The following is a 22,826-nucleotide window of genomic DNA, read 5'->3' on the forward strand; positions in this document are numbered from 1 at the left end:
GGATTGTCCGTAATGATTACGGATTTCACTTCGCGATTGCGGCATTACGGTCGAAGGGGAAATTATTACGGAAAAGCAACCTTGTAAAGATAAAAATTAATTTCTGCGAAAAAAAGGACAGAAGTAAAAAAATGTTCAATCTCTTAGAGCATTACTGGTCAACCCTCCTCATTTCAATGTTTGTACGTTGGCTACTAAATATATTTGGCAGTTATTTGGTCGTCACTTCCTTTTGTTTCCCGCGAGTGTTGTGAAATCACGGCCAGCTACGTAGATATACCCTGCTCTCATACCTAGAATGACACGTCAATGACGTATCAAGTCTGCCGTGAGGTAGGCTCTACTCTACTCCTTGCTACTCGCTACTCCTTGCTCTGCTGTTCTCCAGTGCGCGCTTTCGGCTCTCTGTTGTGTGCGCAGAAAGAATAGTATATTTAGCGCATTTCAATTCTAATTATCCTAGATGTTGATTCGAAAAGTAGTGATTGGTTTTGTGAAATGAAGCGGAGCAATTGTCAAATTGTATCTTCTTCCAAGAAGACAGCAGTGTTACAGAAATATCGAGACGGTTACACAAAGGAATGGCCATGCTTACTTGCCTCACATGTTAGTGTAAACCACGTGTTCTGCAGTGTGTGTTTGTGTGATTTCTCTGTGGCTCACGGTGGACGAGATGATTGCAGAAGACACATAGAATCCAAGAAACATCACACATACGGTGAATCAAAATTACGAAACCAGTCTGTTTCATCATTCTTCGTAAAAAGTAATGAAACTGCGATGACAAATGCCGAATTATTGTTCACATCATTTCTTTTGGAGCATAATATTCCGTTATCAGTTTCAGACCACGCTGGAAATTTGTTTAGATCAATGTTCCCCGACTCTAAAATATCTCAGAAATATGGTTGTGCAAGAACTAAAACCTCTGCTTTAGTTCAATACACGGCATCTGAGGCAAAAAAGGAAATAAGTATATCTCAGAAATATGGTTGTGCAAGAACTAAAACCTCTGCTCTAGTTCAATACACAGCATCTGAGGCAAAAAAAAGGAAATAAGTGAACTTTTGCAAATAACGCCTTTTTCCTTGGCTACTGATGGTAGTACGGATTCAAATGCAGTTAAACTTTATCCTGTAGTTGTCTCTTTCTTTAATGCTCAGAGAAGTCAAATATCAACTCTTCTGTTGTCATTGTTAGAGAGTACCGACAATACCGGTGAGGGAATTTTCTCTGTTATTAATAGTGAATTGTCTTCTTTAGCCATTCCATGGGAAAATTGCATTTCTTTTTCATCTGACAATGCATACACAATGATAGGGGCAAATAAAGGTGTTGCCAAATTTGTGAAGGACAGACATTCTTCTGTTTATGTCCCGGGTTGTTCATGTCATCTCATACACATCTGTGCACAAAAAGCAGCAGCACAGTTGCCAGTCAATGTAGAGAACTTTTTGGTTCAGTTATATTACTATCTTGATAAGAGTTCTAAAAGGCAAAACACGTTGAAAGTTTATCAGGCTGTTTGTGGCACAGAGGGTCACAAAATTTTGAAATATGTTAGTACCCGTTGGCTCTCGCTTCTTCAGTCTATTGATAGAGTCTTGAGCAGTGGGAAGCTTTGACACTCATGTTTTGTAGTGAGACCACCAAGCAGTTTGAAACTGTGAAATCTTTCATACAAGACCCACACACAAAACTGTTTTGCTACTTTCTTCAGAGTACACTTCCTGTTTTTAACTCTGTGAATATGTTTCTGCAACAAGATGCTCCAGCCATACATCTTCTTAGGAGGAAACTTACTGGTCTTTTAACTGACCTATTGGTCAGATTTGTTCAGCCATGTTCTCTTCAGTCAGAATCTACTTCCCTTTTGAGTGTTGAATTCAAGAGGAGGAAATACCAGAAAGCCAATGAGGACTTGGTAATTGGAGCAAAAGCTAGGGCATACTTGAAAGATAATGACTGTGATGAAGAGATGTTTTATAATTCTGTAAGAGAGTTTTATATGGCAGCTTGCAGTTACATTACCAGGAAATTTCCCCTTGATGATGAATTTCTTCATCATGCCGAAGTTGTAGACATCTCTCTCAGAATGAAGGTTTCCTATTCATCTCTTGAATACTTTGTTCAAAGATTCCTAACTTTGGTCAAAGAAAGTGAACATGACAAACTTGAAGAGGAATTTGCAGTTTATCAGTGTGATACTTTCCTGGAATATATTGTACATGGACCAAACATGGATGTGAATTGGGGCAACATTGCAGAGCTTAAAAATGAAAGTGGACGAATTAAGTATAAAACCTTAAGTAATGTTGTATTTGCAGTACTAAGTGTACCTCATAGTAACTCTCCCACAGAAAGAGTTTTCAGTGTTGTTAGGAAAAATCAGACAGAATTCAGGCCTACAGTAAGTACATGTACACTGGAATCGCTTATGGTTCTGAAGACTAAAATGTCATCTCGGGGGGAAGTATGTTACAAGAAAACCTACACCGAAAAGCAGCTGCTGGGTGTGAAACAAGCTACAAAGAATTATTGCAGAACTAACAGGTAATGAGAAATTTTATTGTGTAATATGATATACTTTAGAATAGATTGCTGTAGGAAAGGGCAAACAGGGTGCTTTGGATTTGACTCGTAAACGTTTTTGGTGGGAGGGGGGGCTGCGCGAGTTAAAAATGGGATTACTAATAACCCACTTCAAAGGTTAGCACCTCTGCACTAACTACTAGTTTTCGGAGATGTCGAGGTGCCAGAATTAAAGTCATTAATTTTAGCGCTGTGACAATCAGTCGTGGCAGGAAATTTTAAATGCAGCTCTCTGATGAAAATATTTCTTTGATTTTGAAGAACAGTTACGACAACTCAGGCGAAAGTGATCTTAATTCCGATTATAATTCAGTGATAAAATGGTGTTGCTGTAGCAGAAATGGACTCTCCGTGCTGAGTCGTATGTACTAGATTATATTTTGATCTCCTCTGTAAGGGTTTCCCTTTCGTGAACTTCAATGAACAGAAACGGGAATGTGGCTTGTTTACAGCTCTCCTTCTAAGGAGTTGTACCATTACTTATTGCCTAACTTGTACCCTCAGAAAGAACAAACATTTCATCAGGTGTCAGTCTCCTAGCCATGGCTCCAGACATAGTATAAGCAAGTTACAGCAATGCTATTGCTGAGTTAATTGAAAGTAGTTTAGACAGTGATTCGGAGGACAGTGATGGTGATTAAGATAATATTGAAGAAGAGATTTAAAGTGAAACTGACAGTTCATCTGATACGAGTGACTGGGAAATCATACCTTAAATCCCATGTGCGAAAGCAAAACATAGTGACTGGGTGTGGGTTAGTAATAGTGATAACCAGCCAATTATTCATCACTATACAGGCTCTCCAGGGGTATCAGGAGATATTGATAATTCTGTATCAAAATTGTCTGTGCTCTTGGTCATTTTTCACATTGTGTGGGGAGCAAATATTTATGCTATGGAACAATTATTGGACCTACATGGAAAAAGATGGTGACAAGTGGTTTGACACTAATGAGGCTGAAATTAAGGTCTACTTTGCCTTCTCAATTCTGATATTGCGGGTTTGTAAACCTCGCATCCAATTATATTGGAGAAAAGAAAAGTGTAAGGAGACCCTAATTTTTCGAGACATAATGCATAGTATGAAGTGCCTCTACATACGCCCGAATATATTTGTTCTAACGTAATTGTTGAGTACACAGTAGTTCTGACTGGGTGGCTTTCTCATGTTGAAGACAGTTTGAATCTGATTCCTAAGCGAGCGCACGGGACCATTAAACCTGAAACGACTGGGCTAACAGAAATTTTTCTCAACAATAGCTGTAATGTTAGGTGAATAACTGGTAACACTGAGTTGAATGCTCGATTACAAATGTTCATCAGTTAATCTAGTTCTGTACTTACTACGCCCTTCCTACATCCAAAATGGGTCACGAAAAAGAAATCCCAGTCAGTCTCTCAGGGTTATTGATTGGATAGTTGTTTTACATGCAATCAGAAAAGAAAGCCGATACGCCGATTAATTATTTTATGTACCATTAGACTCGAGGGACGTCTCCATCCGATGCATCCATAAATCATATGAATACCCAAAATTTCATCACTTCGACTCTATGGCATCTTATGCTATCATAGCAAGCTATAAATAATACATCCAGTAAATCTTAACTACTATGATTTATTAATAAAAATTAAACCTTGGAAGAGAAAAGAGTAATAATAAAATAAAACAAAATTCAAACTTAATTAACAAGTTAACATTTGGTAGGTTGGAATTGTTTGTTAGCAATCACATTCTTCGTAGTATATTTTTATATCACCATTGAAATAAGCTAATGATTCATTGTATTTACAATATTTGTAACATAACATTGTTAATAAATGCAAGTTGATCATGGGAAGCTTGATTATATTAAGGTATCATATCCCTTGCAGCTAAGATTCCCTATCCATTGTAATATTCTTATTTGTTCATAGAATATTTTGATAAGATATTGTTTAGTGACTTTGAATCGTTGATTATCTCATGATATTTACTATATCTCCTCGCAGGTCTACGGAGAAAGTGATAAGTTTCTTGTTATTCAGCAAAATCTTGCTTTAAATCAGTTGAAATTATCTATTCATTCAAATTCATATCTCAAAATAACCTTCCTATTTACATTAATCATTAGATCTAGCATGTTATTTATAACTTATAGTGGGTTTCAACATGACTGTGTGATCTCGCGTGATTCATTTAAAGCATTAGGGAAAATTCATTCTTGAAGATACTGTACGGAACCAACTTATGTACATTCTTATATACAGTAGCAATGATCCTTCATGTTAATCTAAGTACACCATACTCAGTTTTAGAAGAGTGCAACTTTACAGAAGAAATCCTAAGTTAGTATTTCCAAGTGTAATGCATATTCGTTCTTATAATGATATCTTTTGATGACCACGTCCTAACATCCTATTCTATGAAGGTTAAGATACGCCACAATTCTTGTTATACGTGGATTCTTGACAAAATGTCTGCGCCAATCAACTCCTTTCTTACTTTAAAAATTCCATTTCTTCTTCCACTTCATTGTGGGATATACAGTAAAATCTTGTTAATTCGAAGTTGTTGGGACTAAAAAATCAGGCTTCGAATTACGTGATTTCGAATTAACCGCCAATTCGCAATTCAGAAGTACCAACCCTTGCTGTATTACAAAATATTCTTAAGGCCCGTTACTGCATGCAGTTAACCTTGATACACAGTTTATACCTTTCAAATGCCATGAAAAAAGAACTATTTCCAAAATGTATCCAAGAAAGTGCATTTACAATATACAAATAATGCACTTGGATAAATCACTGGCAAACATAGCCTCACGCAACGAAAGAAAGAAAAAAAAAGCACGATTCAAAGACGAGGAGAAAGCTATGCTGGCTCTCATGTGCAAGTACTTTATTCATTGGATTACTATACTGTATGCATTTTAGATGCCTTGTATTTACACAGAAAGTACCCGATGCCCTTAAAATCTAACTTCCCTATGACTATCCTTGTACGATTTCCCGCCATTGCACTTCTTTCGTACTTCAGAAATGTAAACACTTGCCGCGTCACAAAGTATTCTAAGACTCATTAATACATGCAATCACCTCGATTCACGGTTTAAACCTTTCAAATGCCATGGAGAAAAAAACTATTTCCGACATGTATCCAACAAGGTGCATTTACAATGTTCAAGCACTTGGATAAATCACTGACAAACATAACCTCACGCGACGAAAGAAAAAAAATCACACAATTCAAAGACGAGGATAAATTATGCTGGTTCCCCTGTGCAAATGCATTATTTTTTGGATTTCTGTACTGTTTGCTTTTTTAGATGCTTTGTACTGGCATGGAAAGTGCCCAACACCCTTAAAACATTGTGGCTTATCGAACTTTCCTATGACGAGGGGATAAAGTTTCTCGCTTCCATGTGCATTGCAACGCATACAATGACCCCCATCCCCCACTCTTGTACGATTCTCCGGCTGGCACTTTCTCCTTTAAAACCATAAGACCGTTGGGCTCACATTAAATAAAGCAATGCAGTTTCATTGGCAATGACAATATTGTAATACCAATATAAATGGTCCGTTATTGGACATTATAAATTTTCCAGCTAACTCATTCCTGGTTGCCAGCGTTTCGCCCCCATGTGCTATATCATCAAATGACAATATTGTTCGGTGCCTACGAATTTATTATATGAGCTACGTTTTTTCGTCAACTGTCGGCATCGCCAGTGTTCGCGGATTCTGTTTTTCAGCACACTGCCTGTTGCGTGATATTACGGCGTTCCTCAAAAGGTTGAATACAAAAGAATTCCGATTTCATTCAACTTAGTAATCATGAAGCGCACTGTAGACCCACCGAAGTGAGTGTAAATGCGGAAAGCTACGGTACCCCTCCACGTTCCGGAACACGCGTTCTATTATGACGTGGATAAATTTTGAGTTGAAATTACTCTGTAACATACTATTGTTTTAAAATGTAAAGACAGTTTCGAATTAAAAGTCTGAATTTCGGTAATGGGGCCGACATTGTACTTTGAATTATGAATTATCCGTATTTCGGATTAAACCATTTAAATAACATGCAAAACTGTATCTCATGTTTCCCGGATTGAGACCTTCTTCAAATTAGGCGGGATTTTGAATGAACCGATTTTGAATTATCGAGGTTCTACTGTAATTCATCCAACTCATCTCTCATTTCTTTCATATAACATATCTTTATCCTCTTCATTTACTCATTTCAACTCGCATCTCTTCCTACTATTCCCAAACTTTCACATAATCACTTCTTTCTGGTGCACAAATAACCCCATTCTCTTGTCTTCTCATCATTGGATCTATATCTTGTCAAATTACAATAACATTCCCCCTGTCTACTGACATTTCCATATTTCGTAATACTCTTCTTTATTAAGGCACGTATCACCTACTCATATTATTTAAATATGTCATCTGCATTCATATTAACCTATCACTTGGAATCTATACAATATCATTAAGTATTCTTCTAGTCAGAACTACACATATGCTATGGCATTACTTGGATATTCATTTCTATATCTAGGGTTTGGTTATATTTCTGTAGAAGACTGCCTAATTCCTTTATTTCGATCTAATGAGAAATCACTCGTGAGAATCTAACATGATATAATTTAATTTGAAGATTAAACGGCACAATCTCAACACTTCAGCTACCAATTATCTACTTAAAATAATATCTGCCTAACTACATGTTTTTATTTGTGAAACTTATCTCTTTTCCGTTGCTTTTTGGGATGATTTATGCATCATTCATTCTCCGCTGTCGAGGGCGATCTCCATGCTGCGTGGCTGGCTTTGCAGATGTCATTTGCTATGTCGGTCAATCATTGTCCAGCTCAGGTTATCCCAGGTAGCCTGTCACCCATCTTCTTAAAGAGCCGTCATCTTGTCTCGTTCAATTATGGAAATGCAGAACATAAATAAAATCAGCTAATACATGTGGGTGCTAGCAAAGCCTTCTGATTTAACAATTATTTGTTTCGTTTTAGAATTTCTTTGACTGATCTGTAACTTTTAACAGACTCCCAATATGTCTGAAATATTATCAAAATATATGTCTAATGGGTTTGCTTTATGATTTATGCTAGCAATGGTATTGCGTTCTTGTGACTTATTGATTCTCTAGTTGACTCTGTTCCCTTGGCGTCTTCAATCTGGCTGATTTTCAGCTCTTGATAAATGTTTCAAGTGAAATTAACGTGTTTTTTGTGTTCAAATATTACTTTGTTTTGCGTTGTTTTGACGTATAATCATAGTTGATATCTTTGATTTGAATTTTCACGACCGCATTGTAAGCGAAACAGACTTTCAACGTATTAGGTCGTGTTACATACATGTAGTACGTGTTGAAGAGATGTTAAGTACAGAACAAAAATGGCCAGCCGGACACCAGTGGGATCCGAACCCACAACCTCCCGATTCCGCGTCGGTTGCTTTACCAATTGAGCTATGGTGGCCTAGGACATCTTTGTTCTGTTTGAAAGGATCTGAGCTACAGGTCTGGCACTGCTGCTAGCACACTGTAGAGTGCGTAACACGACCTAATACGTTGAAAGTCTGTTTCGATTACAATGCGGTCGTGAAAATTCAATATTCATTGACATGCCCAGCGGGCGACTTAAACGCACTCTACAGTGTGCTAGCAGCAGTGCCAGACCTGTAGCTCAGATCCTTTCAAACAGAACAAAGATGTCCTAGGCCACCATAGCTCAATTGGTAGAGCAACAGACGCGAAATCGGGAGGTTGTGGGTTCGGATCCCACTGATGTCCGGCTGGCCATTTTTGTTCTGTACTTAACATCTCTTCAACACGTACTACATGTACGTAACACGACCTAATACGTTGAAAGTCTGTTTCGATAGTTGATATCTTCTTTAACCAAACTCTCTTCTTTCTTGATGGTTTTATCTTATTTACTTCGCTCCTTACTTGCAATACATCTGCTCACTGAAAAAGTCAATCATCTTGTTATTTTCTACAGTGTTGGGTCAAATTTTTTAACAATCTGGCTCCTGTTTTTTGTCTTTTTCTCACTGCCATTATGATTATATCTACTTCGATATTGTGTCAATCTTAGTTTCTATGATCTTCTATGAAGTCATACATTTTGCTTAATTTCGATGTGGGTAATCGTGTTTACTCCGACTTGATTGGATTTTCACTTTGGGAATAGTGTAATGGCACATTACTTTTTAATGAAGTTCGTGCTTGAAAATGCAGATTCACACAGGCAGGGTATGTTGAAGCAAGCAAGGTTGTCGAAGTGCAAAGGATCTCTTGTGGAATCATAGAACAACATTTCTTAGGTTCTGGAAAACTTTCACACACAAAATGGAGAAATGTAACAGTTGAGATGCAGTACAGCCTCAGTACATCATATGCAGCGAAGTGAATGTCAAAATACAAAAAGCATTAATGTAGGAATTTAATGTAGGGTATTTGAATCTTTCTTGGAAACTTTTCTCTCCTTAAAGCTCATAATCTACTAAATGTGTTCTCATGACCTACCTGTGGATTGCAATTGACATATTTCCAACCTCTGATTTAATGTCTTCAGAGTGGTAAACTATATAAAATATTGTTTCACACCCATATGAACACTGAAATTTCATAGGACAGTATATTAATGCCAAATTTATTTATTTCTCCTTGTTTTTTATTCCAGATTTACAATTGGGTTCCTGAGTATTATACTGACGTAAAAGATCTTCCATCAAACATGCCAGTTCATCTCCAACGACACATTGGAAACCTTAAAAGCAATGGCTCTAAAGAGGTAAGTATCAGCTCTCATAAATGTAGTAGCATATATCTGGGAAGAAATCTAAAAGAAATAGAATAACATGTCATCAATCTAACATTAATTAGGGAAGCAGATGAAATACAAAGATAAGTAAAGCAAAGCCATCTCCATACTGGCCATGTAGGCCCTTGGAGGAGTGGAAAAAAAGGCTTCTACTTTCTATGATCTCTGCACTAAGGTGGATAGAGTAATTAGCCCTATGCCCAGCTACCTTTGATCCCAGGAATGAACCTGGAATGTTTGGTGCAGGCTGAGTAAACTTTAAGGCCATGTGCCACTCCAGAAATGGAAATTTTATTTCTTAAATTTTTTTGTCTTCCTGACAGGGAATCAAACCCACGTCCTTCTGGATGAACGAGCATGCCTTTATCGCTTTGGCTAGGCAGCCCCTAAAGATAGGTAAAATATATGTCCTTAGACCGAACCATTTAGTACGAGAGCTATACAGAGGAACCTTGATTCTCTGTTTTTGGAGGGACCCTGGAAATCAACCGTACAATGCGGGAAAACGAAAAATCCGGGAACGAATGAACCATTAACAATTTGGCTAAACATCACAAAAATGAAATATGTATACTTATAATCTTACAAATACCCCTAAACCAAACCAAACTACAGCCTCAATGGGCCTTCCGCCAACTAAGCAACTGCTGCTTGGACAGAAGGCCTGCAGATTACGAGGTGACGCATGGTCAGTGTGACGAGCCCTCTCGGCCGTTATTCCTGGCTCTCTAGACTGGGGTCACCATCTCACCATTAAATAGCTCCTCAATTAAAGGTAATCATAGAATGAGTGAACCTGGAACCAGCCCTCATATCCAGGTAAAAATGCCTGACCTGGCCAGGAATCGAACCCGGGCCGTCAGGGTGAGAGGTAGGCAAATTAGACCGAGGGGCCAGCTTCAGACATCAATTACCGGTACCCGACTTGAAGTTTCAAACTTCCATTCAGTTTTACCGGGGAAACTTTGTCAGTTTCCTCTGAAAACTTCTTTCATGTCAACAACTTTGATCAGCCAAACTCTTAGAAAAAATACCCGTATTGCCAAACCAAACAACAATCGACCACGTACCTTTTCATTCTCTAATCTGATAAAATAAAGCACATTAGATAGAAAAGCACCCAACTTGGTGGCAAAATCCTTTTTTTTTAATCTTCCATTGTAATTTGGTCACTGGTATACTGTTCGTAGTCAGTGGAAATCTTGTACGGCGTAAATTAGGCCTACATTGACTTTTAAAGGTTATGTTGAACTCGAGAATGTGGTTTTGAATGTAAGTATCGATTCTCAAGTTCTTGAATGCATTATATTCAATTCTGCCCTTCGCTAATCACAATCAAATTGTAAAGGGAAAAAATATCATTAACACTTCCGAAATTACGGTTATTCACAACCTTGAGCTCAACTGGAAAGCACGTTCACTGTACAAGTCGGTACGAGTGTGGTGTGATACAAAGTTTTCAAATGTAACGTGCACAAATAAAACGACTGCGGTTTCTTTAACATTTTAACACAAAAACGTGAAATTCCCAGTCTTATATTAGACCAAAACAGCAATAGTCAGTCCCAAAACCTCCCATGGCTTTATGTATGTAATAGTGATGGGACATTCGATTCATTTTACTGAATCGATTCATTTGATTCCGTTCATGTTTCTGAATCGATACAGTGATCCGATTCACGGCTCATTGGTCACCGCTCCTACTGCATCTGTGTAGTATGTGCTGGTAAGACAGCAGCAACAGCATTCAGTGCTCGCAGCTGCCATCTGGTCTTCATACTATGAACTCCTTTCTTAGAAAAAATGCTAGTTACTCTAATACATCGAAGGTTTCCGGCGACGCAGGCTGGGAAAGGTTAGGATTAGGAAGGTAGCATCCATGACCTGAATTAAGGTACAGTCCCAGCATTTCCTGGTGTGAAAATGGGGAAACTACGGAAAAACCATCTTAATGGCTACCGACGGTGGGATTCGAACCCACCATCCCCCGAATGCAAGCGCATAGCCACGCGATATTAACCGCACAACAACTCGCTCAGTCATTTTTTTTAAAAAAGTATTTTTCTATCAGCTGAGGATTTTTTTAATAGTCATATTTTGTATAGGCTACCCGAGATGTACAGTAGCCCGCTGGTTTTCTGATTCAACATACTGTTATTGCGTCTGTCCACATATGATTGAAGTCTTGTGCAACGATGTGACATATGAACTGAGAGAATACTGAGCCGTTCTTCCCAATATAAAACAGGTACTTTTGAGTGGTCATGAGCATGACTCATAGTCATAGGGCAGGCTAGAGTCGAGTTTAATTGTCAAATGTCAACTAAGTTATAATACTGAGATTCATTAAACTAATAAATAGTATAACCTAATAGCCTACCTACTTACTAGCTACTTCAGAATTATGTTGTGACTACCTGTTTAACACTGCAAATAAATCCATCTATTATTTAAACCTCTCTGTAAGAAGAGGACAGTGAATGCAAATGGGCATTATTTTCAAATGAGCTGAGCTTGAGAGTCCATTACAGCATACGATTCTTTCAGTGTAGCATGGCTCGCTGCAGTGAGCCGATAAGGAGCCGTGTGTATCTTGTATCTCACTGAGCCGCGCTCGTTCACGATTCTTTCGATGTGCCATGGCTCACTGTATGTCTCGCTGCAGCGGAAGCTCGGCTCTCCGCGTGTCCAGTGAGCCGATAAGGAGCCGTGTGTATCATGTTTCTCACTGAGCCGCGCTCATTCACGATTCTTTCGATGTGCCATGATTCACTGTCTCGCTGCAGCGGAAGCTCGGCTCTCCGCGTGTCCAGTGAGCCGATAAGGAGCCGTGTGTATCATGTGTCTCACTGAGCCGAGCTCGTTCACGATTCTTTCGATGTGCCATGATTCACTGTCTCGCTGCAGCGGAAGCTCGGCTCCCCGTCAATGTCCAGTGAGTGCGCCACTCAGCACTGTCCGCTGGGAGTAAGCTGAATCGTGTGCCGTGAGCTCGCCGTTCCTGTGAATCGATTCGCTCGGACACTTGAATGAATCGATACACTGCTTCGAATCATACATTCAGTTGCCAACACTAGTATGTAAGGTGCAACATCTGTTCTGGTCTCGATAACATAATCGTATACGATAATATTGAAATACTAAATTTGTGTTGCTTAAGAAGGAGCAGTTTTGATTCCTGCCTGAAAGCCCAGTGACTATACAGTGCCCTGAGGGAAGTGCCAAAAACCTGATACACTCGTAAAAAATGTAAAAAAATAAACAACTAAACCTGTACATAATGTAGACGTTTTGCAAGTAAGAATATTTGAAGAAACTCATTCCGTCTTCAAGTAGAGCTGTCGAAATGCGCTCTGTCTCCTTCCAATTGTTGTGGACATTCTGCTTTACGATTTCCGAGGATTCTCTAAAAAATACCATCCGAATGCGATGCTAAGATGGTCCCTTATGCAAGTTCTCCTCCCATCGATTTTCCAATACAGTACTTCCTCAAATTACTGCAATGATGGAACGAACACCATGATCCGTAAGTTTACCGTAGCCGTCCTTTTGTGAGATACATTTTCTTGAAAAACGAGTGATCGAGGATTTAGCGTTGATGGGACTGACATTTCTGGATGGTTGAAACGGGGAAATCGTTTCTTCGAGGAACGGATAATGCAGGATTTTTTACGTGATTTAATTAGAATGCTCGCGGGACCACGTAATTTGAACAAATAATACTGGAAAACTTAGTTTCCGGGAACTTATAATCGAGGTTCTACTGTATTTTAATTAAAGACTCTTTGTCAATAAAATAAGAAGCACTACATATTTTCAATTAATTCCATTTTGAGTTCCATTCTACATATCTTCTTTTCCACAAAATTTACATGCTTATTCAAACATCTGTCACAGTGTGGGGAAAAGTCTTTGTATACCCTCATTGTACAAGTCTTAATGCTTGCAGGGAAAACCATTTCTGAATAGTTGTTTCCGCTTTGTCATTAATGTAAAAAGTGCTTGGTACATAGGAACTTCTTCAGGTGCAGAAAGAGGTAGTAATTACTAGGCACTGTTAAAATACAAATACTCATCCAATCTTTTGGCTGGCAACAGTTCGAACAGCCCCTCTACAGGACTAACCTTGTGCCTTGTGACTATCGCCTCTTTTTGTATCTGAGGAAGCAGTGACAAGTATTTTCACACCAAAGAGAAAGTGAACACAGAAAATATTTTCCCTGCAGGCAGCAGACTTGTATGAAGAGGGTCAACAGAAACTTGTCTCGTGCTACAACAAATTATTTGAATAAGCATAATATACAGTAGTTTTTATTTTACTGGCATATGGTCCTTGTAGATCACATTTGCAATTGTTTTGTGATTTTACCTGGAGTATTATTGCATTCCATCTGCCTTTTCATTGAGCTACTACAACTTGAAGTATGAACCTCAAATTCTGACCACACAAAATTCGAATACTTTTATTAGCATGATCATTATCACAACTGTTTTTGTTTTCATTATAGATTGAAACTGTGTGGGTATCATGTGAAGGAGAAAACCCTGCTGATGTGGAAAACATCGGCCCCATTCAGTATTTCCCAAGTCGTGGATATCCTGGATACTACTTCCCATTTGCGAACAATGAAGGCTATCTCAGTCCCCTTGTTGCAGTGTGGTTCGAGAATCCTGCTAGTAAGTATGAACAGCCCCATATTTAAGAATTTTGCACCCATTTGCCCCAGAAAATTTTGTGCCCCCAATTATTTGTACATTCTTTTAGATTTGTATTCAGCAAATATAAGGCATGATCAAAAAGTTTCCATTTGAGGGCATCGTTGCAGCAGATATGCAACGTAGCGCGACTCCGATGCGGGTATATAAGCACGGACATGTAGGCAAAGGGATTAGTGTGGTAGTCGTGTCATGCTGAGGTGAGTGTGTTAAATGCAGCTAGGTGGACTATGGCGACATTATTACCAAATGCATCCAAACAGGACCAACGTCCTGTTTATCAGAGAATGAAGACTGTGTATGAGGCAGCATGTCCGTCGATAACCATCGTTGTGGAATGGTGCACCAAGTTTTGTGCAGGTCGCATTTCGACGCAAGACGCTGGTTGATGTGGGAGGCCAGCCTCATCCATTATGGACAACAAGTGGGCAGTAGATGAGGCGATTAGGGCGGACCAACACAAAGCCATTCGATCCCCTCAACAAGGCTTTGAAGGGTCGATGCTTCTTGTGGGATGAGGATGTACAGCAGGCAGTTATGGCCTTCATGCAGCAGGACATGGTGTTTTACCACACGGGAATCTTCAACCTGGTGCGTCGGTGGGATGAGTGCCTCAGTGCTCATGGCGATTTTACCCGACTGGCATCCGGATTCAGGACTGTACAGCTGTCGAATGGAAACTTTCTGATTGCCCATTATACAGTTTAGTCAACTCTTGATTATAATGTGGAGATTTTCCTTGTCCTTTTGTGTTTTTCTTTCTACGGGGTGAACAAAAAATGCCGCACTTGGAGGTTGACATGCGATTCCTCATCCCGTTGCAAGACAAAAGTTTCTATAGCCAAATCGGATCTGGTGCTGTTGGAAAACAAGTCGAAAACGAGAAGCTGGCAACACTGTCGCATACTGCAGCGCATCGGAATGTAATAGAGAAGCGTGCCTCATCCCGCTCTACTGTACCCACCGTCGCAGCTCACTGAGTAGACGGCTGGGTTATCAAAACCACATGCACCATGGAGCTACGGCTCAAATCTACGTCAAGTTTCTTTTCTTTTGTGTGTGTGACATCAGGTCCCTAGTTCCCGTCGTGTAACTGCGTTTGGAAGCATGACATCCTGTTGTCACGTGACAATAGTCGAACATATGACAGTGTGATCCATTCAACTAAATGCATGAGTCGACTAACCACACAGTGCACAACCATAACTGGTCTTGTCAAGTGCATGCAGGGCGGCTTCCTGATGGAATACACAAACGGCGAATACGTTGATATGCTTTTAGTGTTGGGTGTATCCAATAACCAAGCTTGTGCTGCTGCTCGTGAGTATGCAGCATGATACCCTCAAAGGCGCCATCCCAATAAGAATATTTTTTGTCGCCTTGAGCAACCCCTGTGGGAAACCGGTAATCTTCGTCCACAAGTAGTGGACAGAGGTCATCCAAGGACTAGACGTACTCCACAAACAGAGGGCGACATTCTTGAAGCCATTCACCAATCACCTCGGCGAAGTACTAGTGATATTGCAAGGCAGTTCCAGGTATCTCAAACACTGGTTGTTGACATGTTGCACGTTGAAAAACTGCATCCATATCATTACACGTTAACTCAACACCAGCGGCCGGAAGACCGCATTAACGAGTACAGTTCTGTAAATGGCTTTTGCAACAAGTTGAAGATAACAAACATTTTATAAAGAATGTGATATGGAGTGACAAATGTAGCTTCACTCGGGAAGGTATTTTCAACCATCACAACAGCCATTATTGTTAGACCACAACCCACATGTCACCCTTGAATGTGGCTTTCGGGCACGCTTTGGCATAAACCTGTGGGCTGGAATTGTGGGAGGAGTGCTTTTAGGCCCTTACATATTGCCGGACAAGTTGAATGCGCCCGCTATCGTACGTTTCTGGGCAATACTTTGCCTGATGCTTTAGAAAATGTTCCACTTGGTGTTCGGCAACAGCTATGGTTTCAGCATGATGTTGCACCGCCACACTTTGGAATGACTGTGCGTAACTGGTTAAATGCAGTGTTTCTAGGGAAATGGATTGGTCGTTGAGATCCAATGTTCTGGCCTCCACGTTCCCTGGACTTTAATCCACTAGATTGTTTATTTGTGGGGACACTTAAAGGAACCTGTTTATAGTACTCCACCCATGGATGTACAAGACCTAATAGCTCGCGTGCATGCTGCATCGGCAGTGGTGGATGCAGGTGTGTTGCGTAGGGTGGCGAAGTGTTTGCAAATGCAAAGTGGACGCTTTGAACATCTGCTGTGAAGTGAACGTTGCTCGCAAGTGTACGTACCGTCTCTGTGAAAATAAGACTGGACATCACACGTACACTATGGAATTATTGTGCGTAGCATAATGGGCAATCCAGTGTAGCCTACCTACTGTACTGTATTGTGTTTCCTTGTACCGTATTGGATAGAGACAATGTTACTGTATCCACTATTATGTTCTACGCATTGGCTTTATTTGTGCCATGGATGAAACAAAGTGGTCGTTTACGTCTGTAAGAAGTTCATGTTATGTTTGAATGTTTAAATAAAGGTAACTGTAACGGTAAGACAGAACATAGTGTATTGTATAGTGGAGATGTACGTTGGATACAATATGATACTTTAACTGAAAAAAAATTGGTGCGAACGCGACTCGAACATCGGCATGCCCGCACAACCGGCATTTATGACATTACTTTGTCTCATTGAGCTAATGAGACAGCTCCGGCAGAGCACAGAGTTCATGTGACCTATGCTTGGCCACGCTGCACGCCGTTACAGCGTTGCCAGAGCCTTGTTCCTTAACTCGCATTTCTATTAAACCTCCTGGTGGGACTAGGTTTTGCAAGATAAACTTTTGTCATGAATTTCGACGAGGAACCGCATGCCAATCTCCATGTGCAGCATTTTTTGTTCACCCTGTATTTCCCCTTCCCTCACTGGCCTGTCGTGGTGTTTTTACTGTTATGTGATCCTTTCAATGTTCCTATCTTTCTCTATACGACTTGACTTGCGCTTGTTTGTTTCTTCCCTTTCCATTATTTGTATAAAGAGGATAGTATATGACAAACTTTTTGGAAAGATGAGATTAGAATAACAGTGGTCTTAACATTGTTTTCAATTAAATTTCTGTAATTCTGTCACTACGACAGCAATTTCTTTCCCCCCTCCCCACACTTGAGTTTAATCTGAACTTGATTATTTTAAAATTTGCCAGTCTTATTGAATTTATGTCTTAATAACTACTTTTATCTATCTCTGGGACTTAAAAGGTGCTGGAAATTTTGTCCTAGAGGAGTTCTTTTACTTAGTCATAAATTAACCAATATGAGGCTGCATGTTTAAGAAATACTGCTGAGATGGGTTAGAACCCACGATCTTGGGCTCAGAATGTCAGCACTCTATCTTCTGAGCTACTCAGCCTCGGTCTTTGAAACACCCTTATTCTGCTTGCTTGCCTACTTCCTCTTTATGGTTAGGCTATTAGGCATGTTCAACCTTAGAATTCAAGCCATCATTTCATTGGTCAGTGTCCCTTCTTCCAACAGAATGGTATTCAAGGGCAAGCTCTGGTATTCTATTATCTTTCATCCTAGGAACATGGTCTCTCCAATTTGTCCTATTTTGTAAAATTCTTTCATTTATAGAAAAGGGTCAGCAAGAACCTAAAGAGTTTGTCAAACGGCACGGAGGTCTTTATGGACTTAAATGCATTTTTTGGTAAACCCTCATAGGTCTACAGTCAGAATTGACAAAGCCTTCAGCACCATAAAGTAGCACCAGTAACACATAACACTTCACGACATGCCATTGAGTTTCAAATTGGAGGTCACATAAGAGGTTTTGTTTTACAGTAGAAGTCCGCTATAGCGAGTTCAGCATATAACGAGAACATGTTATAATTCTCATATTTTGGTCCGTATTGAATTGTACAATAAAGTCAGAGAAATAAACATTAATATTTCTTTGACTTTATATAACGAGAACTCCGCTATAGCGACGATTTTTTCTGTCCCTTCAAAATTCCTATATTAAACTGTGTATCGTCCTTCGGTTACAGCGAGAGCCCTATCAGTGACTCATCCGTAATTACGGGCGATTAAGCGCGCACTTTTTTTTTCGTTACCGATATTTATGCACCCCAGCGATGATATTGCATGCGATCGATTACCTTCGGCATCATTTCCCCGGTATGTACACTAGCGAGTTCTCTCGTCGACATTTGAAGGCGATGTCGGAGTCGATTAGTAATACCCATCAACTGCTGTTCCGTAAAGAAAATTTGAAATGAAAGAGAACATATTTTCGTAATAAATGCATAAATAAACGGTTGTTAACTCGTTAAAAATTAAGGTGGACCAAATGACCGCTTAATTTTGAGGCTAAATACTGTAATTAAGTAAGAATGGGATACACCTTGAGATATGGCAGAGTGCTTAATTTTGATTTCAGAGGTTTCCTCGCGTCTGGTTAAATTTCCGAAAGGCTATTATGAAAATGTACAGTGAGAATGTTACCATTTCTCTACCGGCGCTTGAAGTGTGTGTTCTTCATATGTATAGTTCTGAAACATTTGCAACAAAATGCAATCAATCTTCTTCGATACCGTACGGTATAGTTTTCTCACTTTGTGCATTTGCGAGCTCTCTCATCGACATTCAAAGGCGATGTTGGAGTTGATTAGTAATACCCGTCGACTGCTGTTGTTTAAAGAAAATTTGAAATGAAAGAGGATAACACGTTTCGTAATAAATGCATAAATAACGTGGCCGATAGCAGTTGTTAACTCGTTAAAAATACTGAATTAAACGATATCTTAATTTTAATGTTATTTACGGAAATTAAGTAAGAATGTGATGCACCTCATGATTGGCAGAGTACATTACTGATTTCAGAGAATATTTCATATCTTCTCGCGTCTAGTTAAATTTCGGAAAGGCTATTTAAATGTAAATTTTTTGCGAGGAGGTTATCATTTCTCTACATGCGTTTGAAATATATTTTCATGATACATATACGGTTAGGTTAGGTGACGCCGTTTGAAGAAGAGAACTGAAGCATTTGCCACAGAAACCTCTGGAGTGATACCGTATTTCTCCTCCAAATCCAAGACATTTTTTTCTCAGAATCTCTTGCAAAAACTCGAGGGTTGTCTTGCATTGCGGCCTAACAGTAAATTAATGGATACCACTGGCAACTACTGCGGTAACCATGCTACTTCTTTTCACACGCGCACATAACTCATTGACAATAACCGACCGCCTCTTCACTATAGCTATTTGCTATTGCCTACATCGCTAGCAGCAACAACCTATTGTACAGTGCCTGTGTGTAACATCACTGGATCTCAGGAAATAGTGAAGAGAGTATGGCGTTCTATTAGCCTCTACAAAACCGTTTCTCAAATCTGCAGAATGACATCAAAACATACGAGCCTTCGAATTCTTAGAAAGGCCGTGGCTACTCAGTGGCAGAGTTATAACGCGTCTATTGTACTTACATAAAATTTTAAGGACACTTCCTCTTAAGCATTACTTTGTCAATTTATATATTTTTCATCTAAACAGTGTTATGTGGCTGAAGATGTTGATAAAATACAAAACATGTACCACTTTTAACCATTAAATTGCCTTAAGCAATCATTGTATCGACTAGGTGGAAAAAAAATAAATAATAAATACTTAATTGTGAATCTATTGTACTTGACGCTTAGTAAAATTAAGTCTTATAGACAGCAGGAATATTTTCGTGATGGTTAGTCGTATTGTAAAGATGCATTGAAAAGTTATTGCCGGCAAATTTTCAACGGGTTCTAGTCGATATTATGATGCAAATTTTAAGTTAAATGTTAAATGTTAAGTTAACACTCGGAAATGTAGAATAATTGTACAGCCGGAAGAAAATACAGCACAGGCCTAACTAAAGCCAATGTTTGGCTTTAGCATGAAGAGCTAAAAAAAAATGCGTACTGCGCAAAAATGCATTCAGTGGTCTGCAACAAGGACGCTTTAAAGAAGTCGAAGATGAAATTTTGAGGTATATGCACGAAAAACGCTAGGGCGGGAATGGCCATACCGTCGCGCAATAAACTCTTTCGTTGACTTTCAACGTCCGCGATTAGGCCAATACATCGCTAGCCGATGAATTTGGCCGAACCCAGCAAGTGAGACGTGCATGTAACGGTAGCCGTTTATATCTAACGCTGATTAAAAGTAGCAGTTTTATAGACAGCAAGAATAATTTTCTGATGGATCGTCGTAATGTAGAGACTCATGGAATAAGTATTGCCGGCAAATTTTCAATGGGTTCTCTTCAGTATTATGATGTCAATTTTAAGTTAATGGTCCTTAAACCCGCGGAAATAAAGAATAATTTTGCAGCCGCAAAAAATACGGCATGACAAAAGTCAATGTTCGGTGTCTAAAATAGTTTAAAATGCGTAGGCCTACTGTACAACAAAGGCATTCATATAATTTTACAAAGTACTTTTTGTGCCTGATTTAAATTTTTTGAAGGAAAAAGTGGGGTTCATCTTGGATTCGGAGAAATACGGTATTATATTTTTTCAGAATGAATTTAAACATACACATTCGTGTAGTATCGGATTTCGAAAAATAACAAACAAGTAAGCCGTAGTGTGGATATCATCTGCGGAAACGCAAGTTTTGAACAAACTGATTGCCGTTTCATACCGATTTTAATATGCATGGGGTGTTTTCCGACTTTTATACAAAAAATCGGATATAACGACAATCCGCTATAGCGAGTAAATTTTTCGACATTGTGAATTCTCGCTATAATGAACTTCTACTGTATTTTCAAAAACATACTTTCTGCAGTGCTGATTTCTGGTTCTGATTTCTTCATCTATCCCATTCTTGTCGTAGCCAGCATACTAGGTACTTGGTGTGTGACATCCCTTCAATAGTGTTTCAGTCGATCGTGATAATAGCATTAGTGTGTTCTCATGTTTTCCTATTAAGAAGGTAAACTATGCTTAGAATTTTATGTGACCTTTACTATTGCAGTCATAAGCCATGCAACCTCCACTTTTATGTGGAATCCGACCCATAGGATGTGATGCTTCCTTTCGTAAATCCCACATGCATTGGGCAGGAATCAAACCTGGACTGTCTTGATGAGAAGCAAGCAGCGATGCCACTGGGATTGTTTCTATTACACCCCATTTTAGCCTGTTTTTTCCTGCAGAGTCAGGGGTTGTAGGAGATTTGGTAGTTTTATGGCCAGAGGCCATTCTGGATGGAAAATTGTTATATCAGTTTTACCCTTCAGGTTGCCTGCCACTTCACCCAGCCTTTGTTTATCTGATTGATAATATCTCTATCAGTGTTTACATTTCCCTGTATAACTAATCCAAGATATTTTAAGGTGCAGTATTTGTTGTCATTACCTCTTCAATTCCAATCTTTATTCCTTTATGACTGGATACTCTCATAGAAAGTCTAATTTCCCAATGAGGGAATTAAATTTTTCACACCAATAGTAGAGCATATAAAAAATAAGCTGTAAGGCTTTTCAGGCATTTTATAGAGTAAAAGCTTATGGATACTCTCATGGAAGAATTTAAGTACTAGTATTCTGGGATAATTATGTGAATAACTTAGCAAATTTTCATGGCACTGATTAATAAGAAGTATAAAGGGCATTCCATTTTGGGAGGGCAGTAGTATGGACTATTTCAAGTACACACACATATGACTATTAATACATTTACCACAGTCCTCACATCACATCTTACTCCATTAGATTTTGTCTTTGGGGATGAATGAAGCCAATTGGTCACTCGCATTATGCTTAATTGTGTCCTCATAAAAGAATGCCAAGACTACTTCCGGCAGCTTATAAATACTATGGCTGAAAATTGCACTGAAGTCGATGGTGAGATTTTTGTATATGTACTGAGAACTGTTCCAAACAACGTAGGCCTGTGCATCAATAAACACATCGATAAGTCATTTGGTTGAACTGTTCCACATTATGTAATGTTTATGCACCGATAAGTCATTTAGGTTGAACTAATGCACATTATGCAGGGTCTTTGGATCAATAAGTCATTTATGTGTGTTTAATATTTTTTGTAAGGTTGTTCTTATGCCTACTAGGATTACTTGATAGTAGAACAAAAATTTTGCAAACTTTTAGCTGGCAAGACTTGAGAGTAAGGAAATGAGCTGATTCACTCAGCAGTACATTCAGAGCTGTCATTGGAGAGATGGCGTGGAATGACATTAATAGATGAATAAGATTGATTAGAGTTTTCAAAAGTAGGAAAGATCATAATGTGAAAATAAACTTGGAATTTGAGACGGCAAATATTCATTTGTAGGACAAGGAATAAGGGATTGGAATAATTTATCAATGGAAATGTTCTTTGAAAACTTGCCACCTGAGCGAACGCCCTAAATCCAGATAATTTGATACCATACAGCTGCAATTCAACACACATTACACTTTATAACTTGAAATCGTCCACAATACTACCTCCCAAAATATTGAAACCCTCTGTACACTGATAATACAATGCAAGTTAAGATAGGAGAAATAATGTCAGAAATTGCATTATAAATATGCATATCAAACATGAAGGACAAGTGAATTCTCCAAAACAAAAGCTAAGATTTTGAATGTTGTTTTTCAACTGCCTTACTTTTCTTT

General features: G+C 39.0%; 1 protein-coding gene and 1 non-coding gene across 5 annotated transcripts in view; one reads left to right on the plus strand and one right to left on the minus strand.

Annotated features, from left to right (window-relative positions):
* The window catches only part of LOC136877064 (sodium/potassium-transporting ATPase subunit beta-2), a 130,747-nt gene that overhangs the window by 102,150 nt on the left and 5,771 nt on the right, over window positions 1-22,826 (plus strand). For all 4 annotated transcript variants that reach the window (XR_011018599.1, XM_067150880.2, XM_067150882.2 and 1 more), the window contains exons 5-6: window positions 9,286-9,396; window positions 13,935-14,103. Coding sequence is in view for 3 of the 4 variants with exons in the window: in XM_067150880.2 (XP_067006981.2) it covers window positions 9,286-9,396; window positions 13,935-14,103 (280 nt within the window). In the remaining variant the exon portion in view is untranslated. The remainder of the gene's footprint in view (window positions 1-9,285; window positions 9,397-13,934; window positions 14,104-22,826) is intronic.
* On the minus strand, window positions 8,000-8,076 carry TRNAP-CGG (transfer RNA proline (anticodon CGG)). The gene has a single exon. It is a non-coding gene; the product is annotated as a tRNA-Pro (tRNA).

This window comes from Anabrus simplex, chromosome 7 (genome assembly GCF_040414725.1).
Source record: "Anabrus simplex isolate iqAnaSimp1 chromosome 7, ASM4041472v1, whole genome shotgun sequence".
Taxonomy (NCBI): domain Eukaryota; kingdom Metazoa; phylum Arthropoda; class Insecta; order Orthoptera; family Tettigoniidae; genus Anabrus; species Anabrus simplex.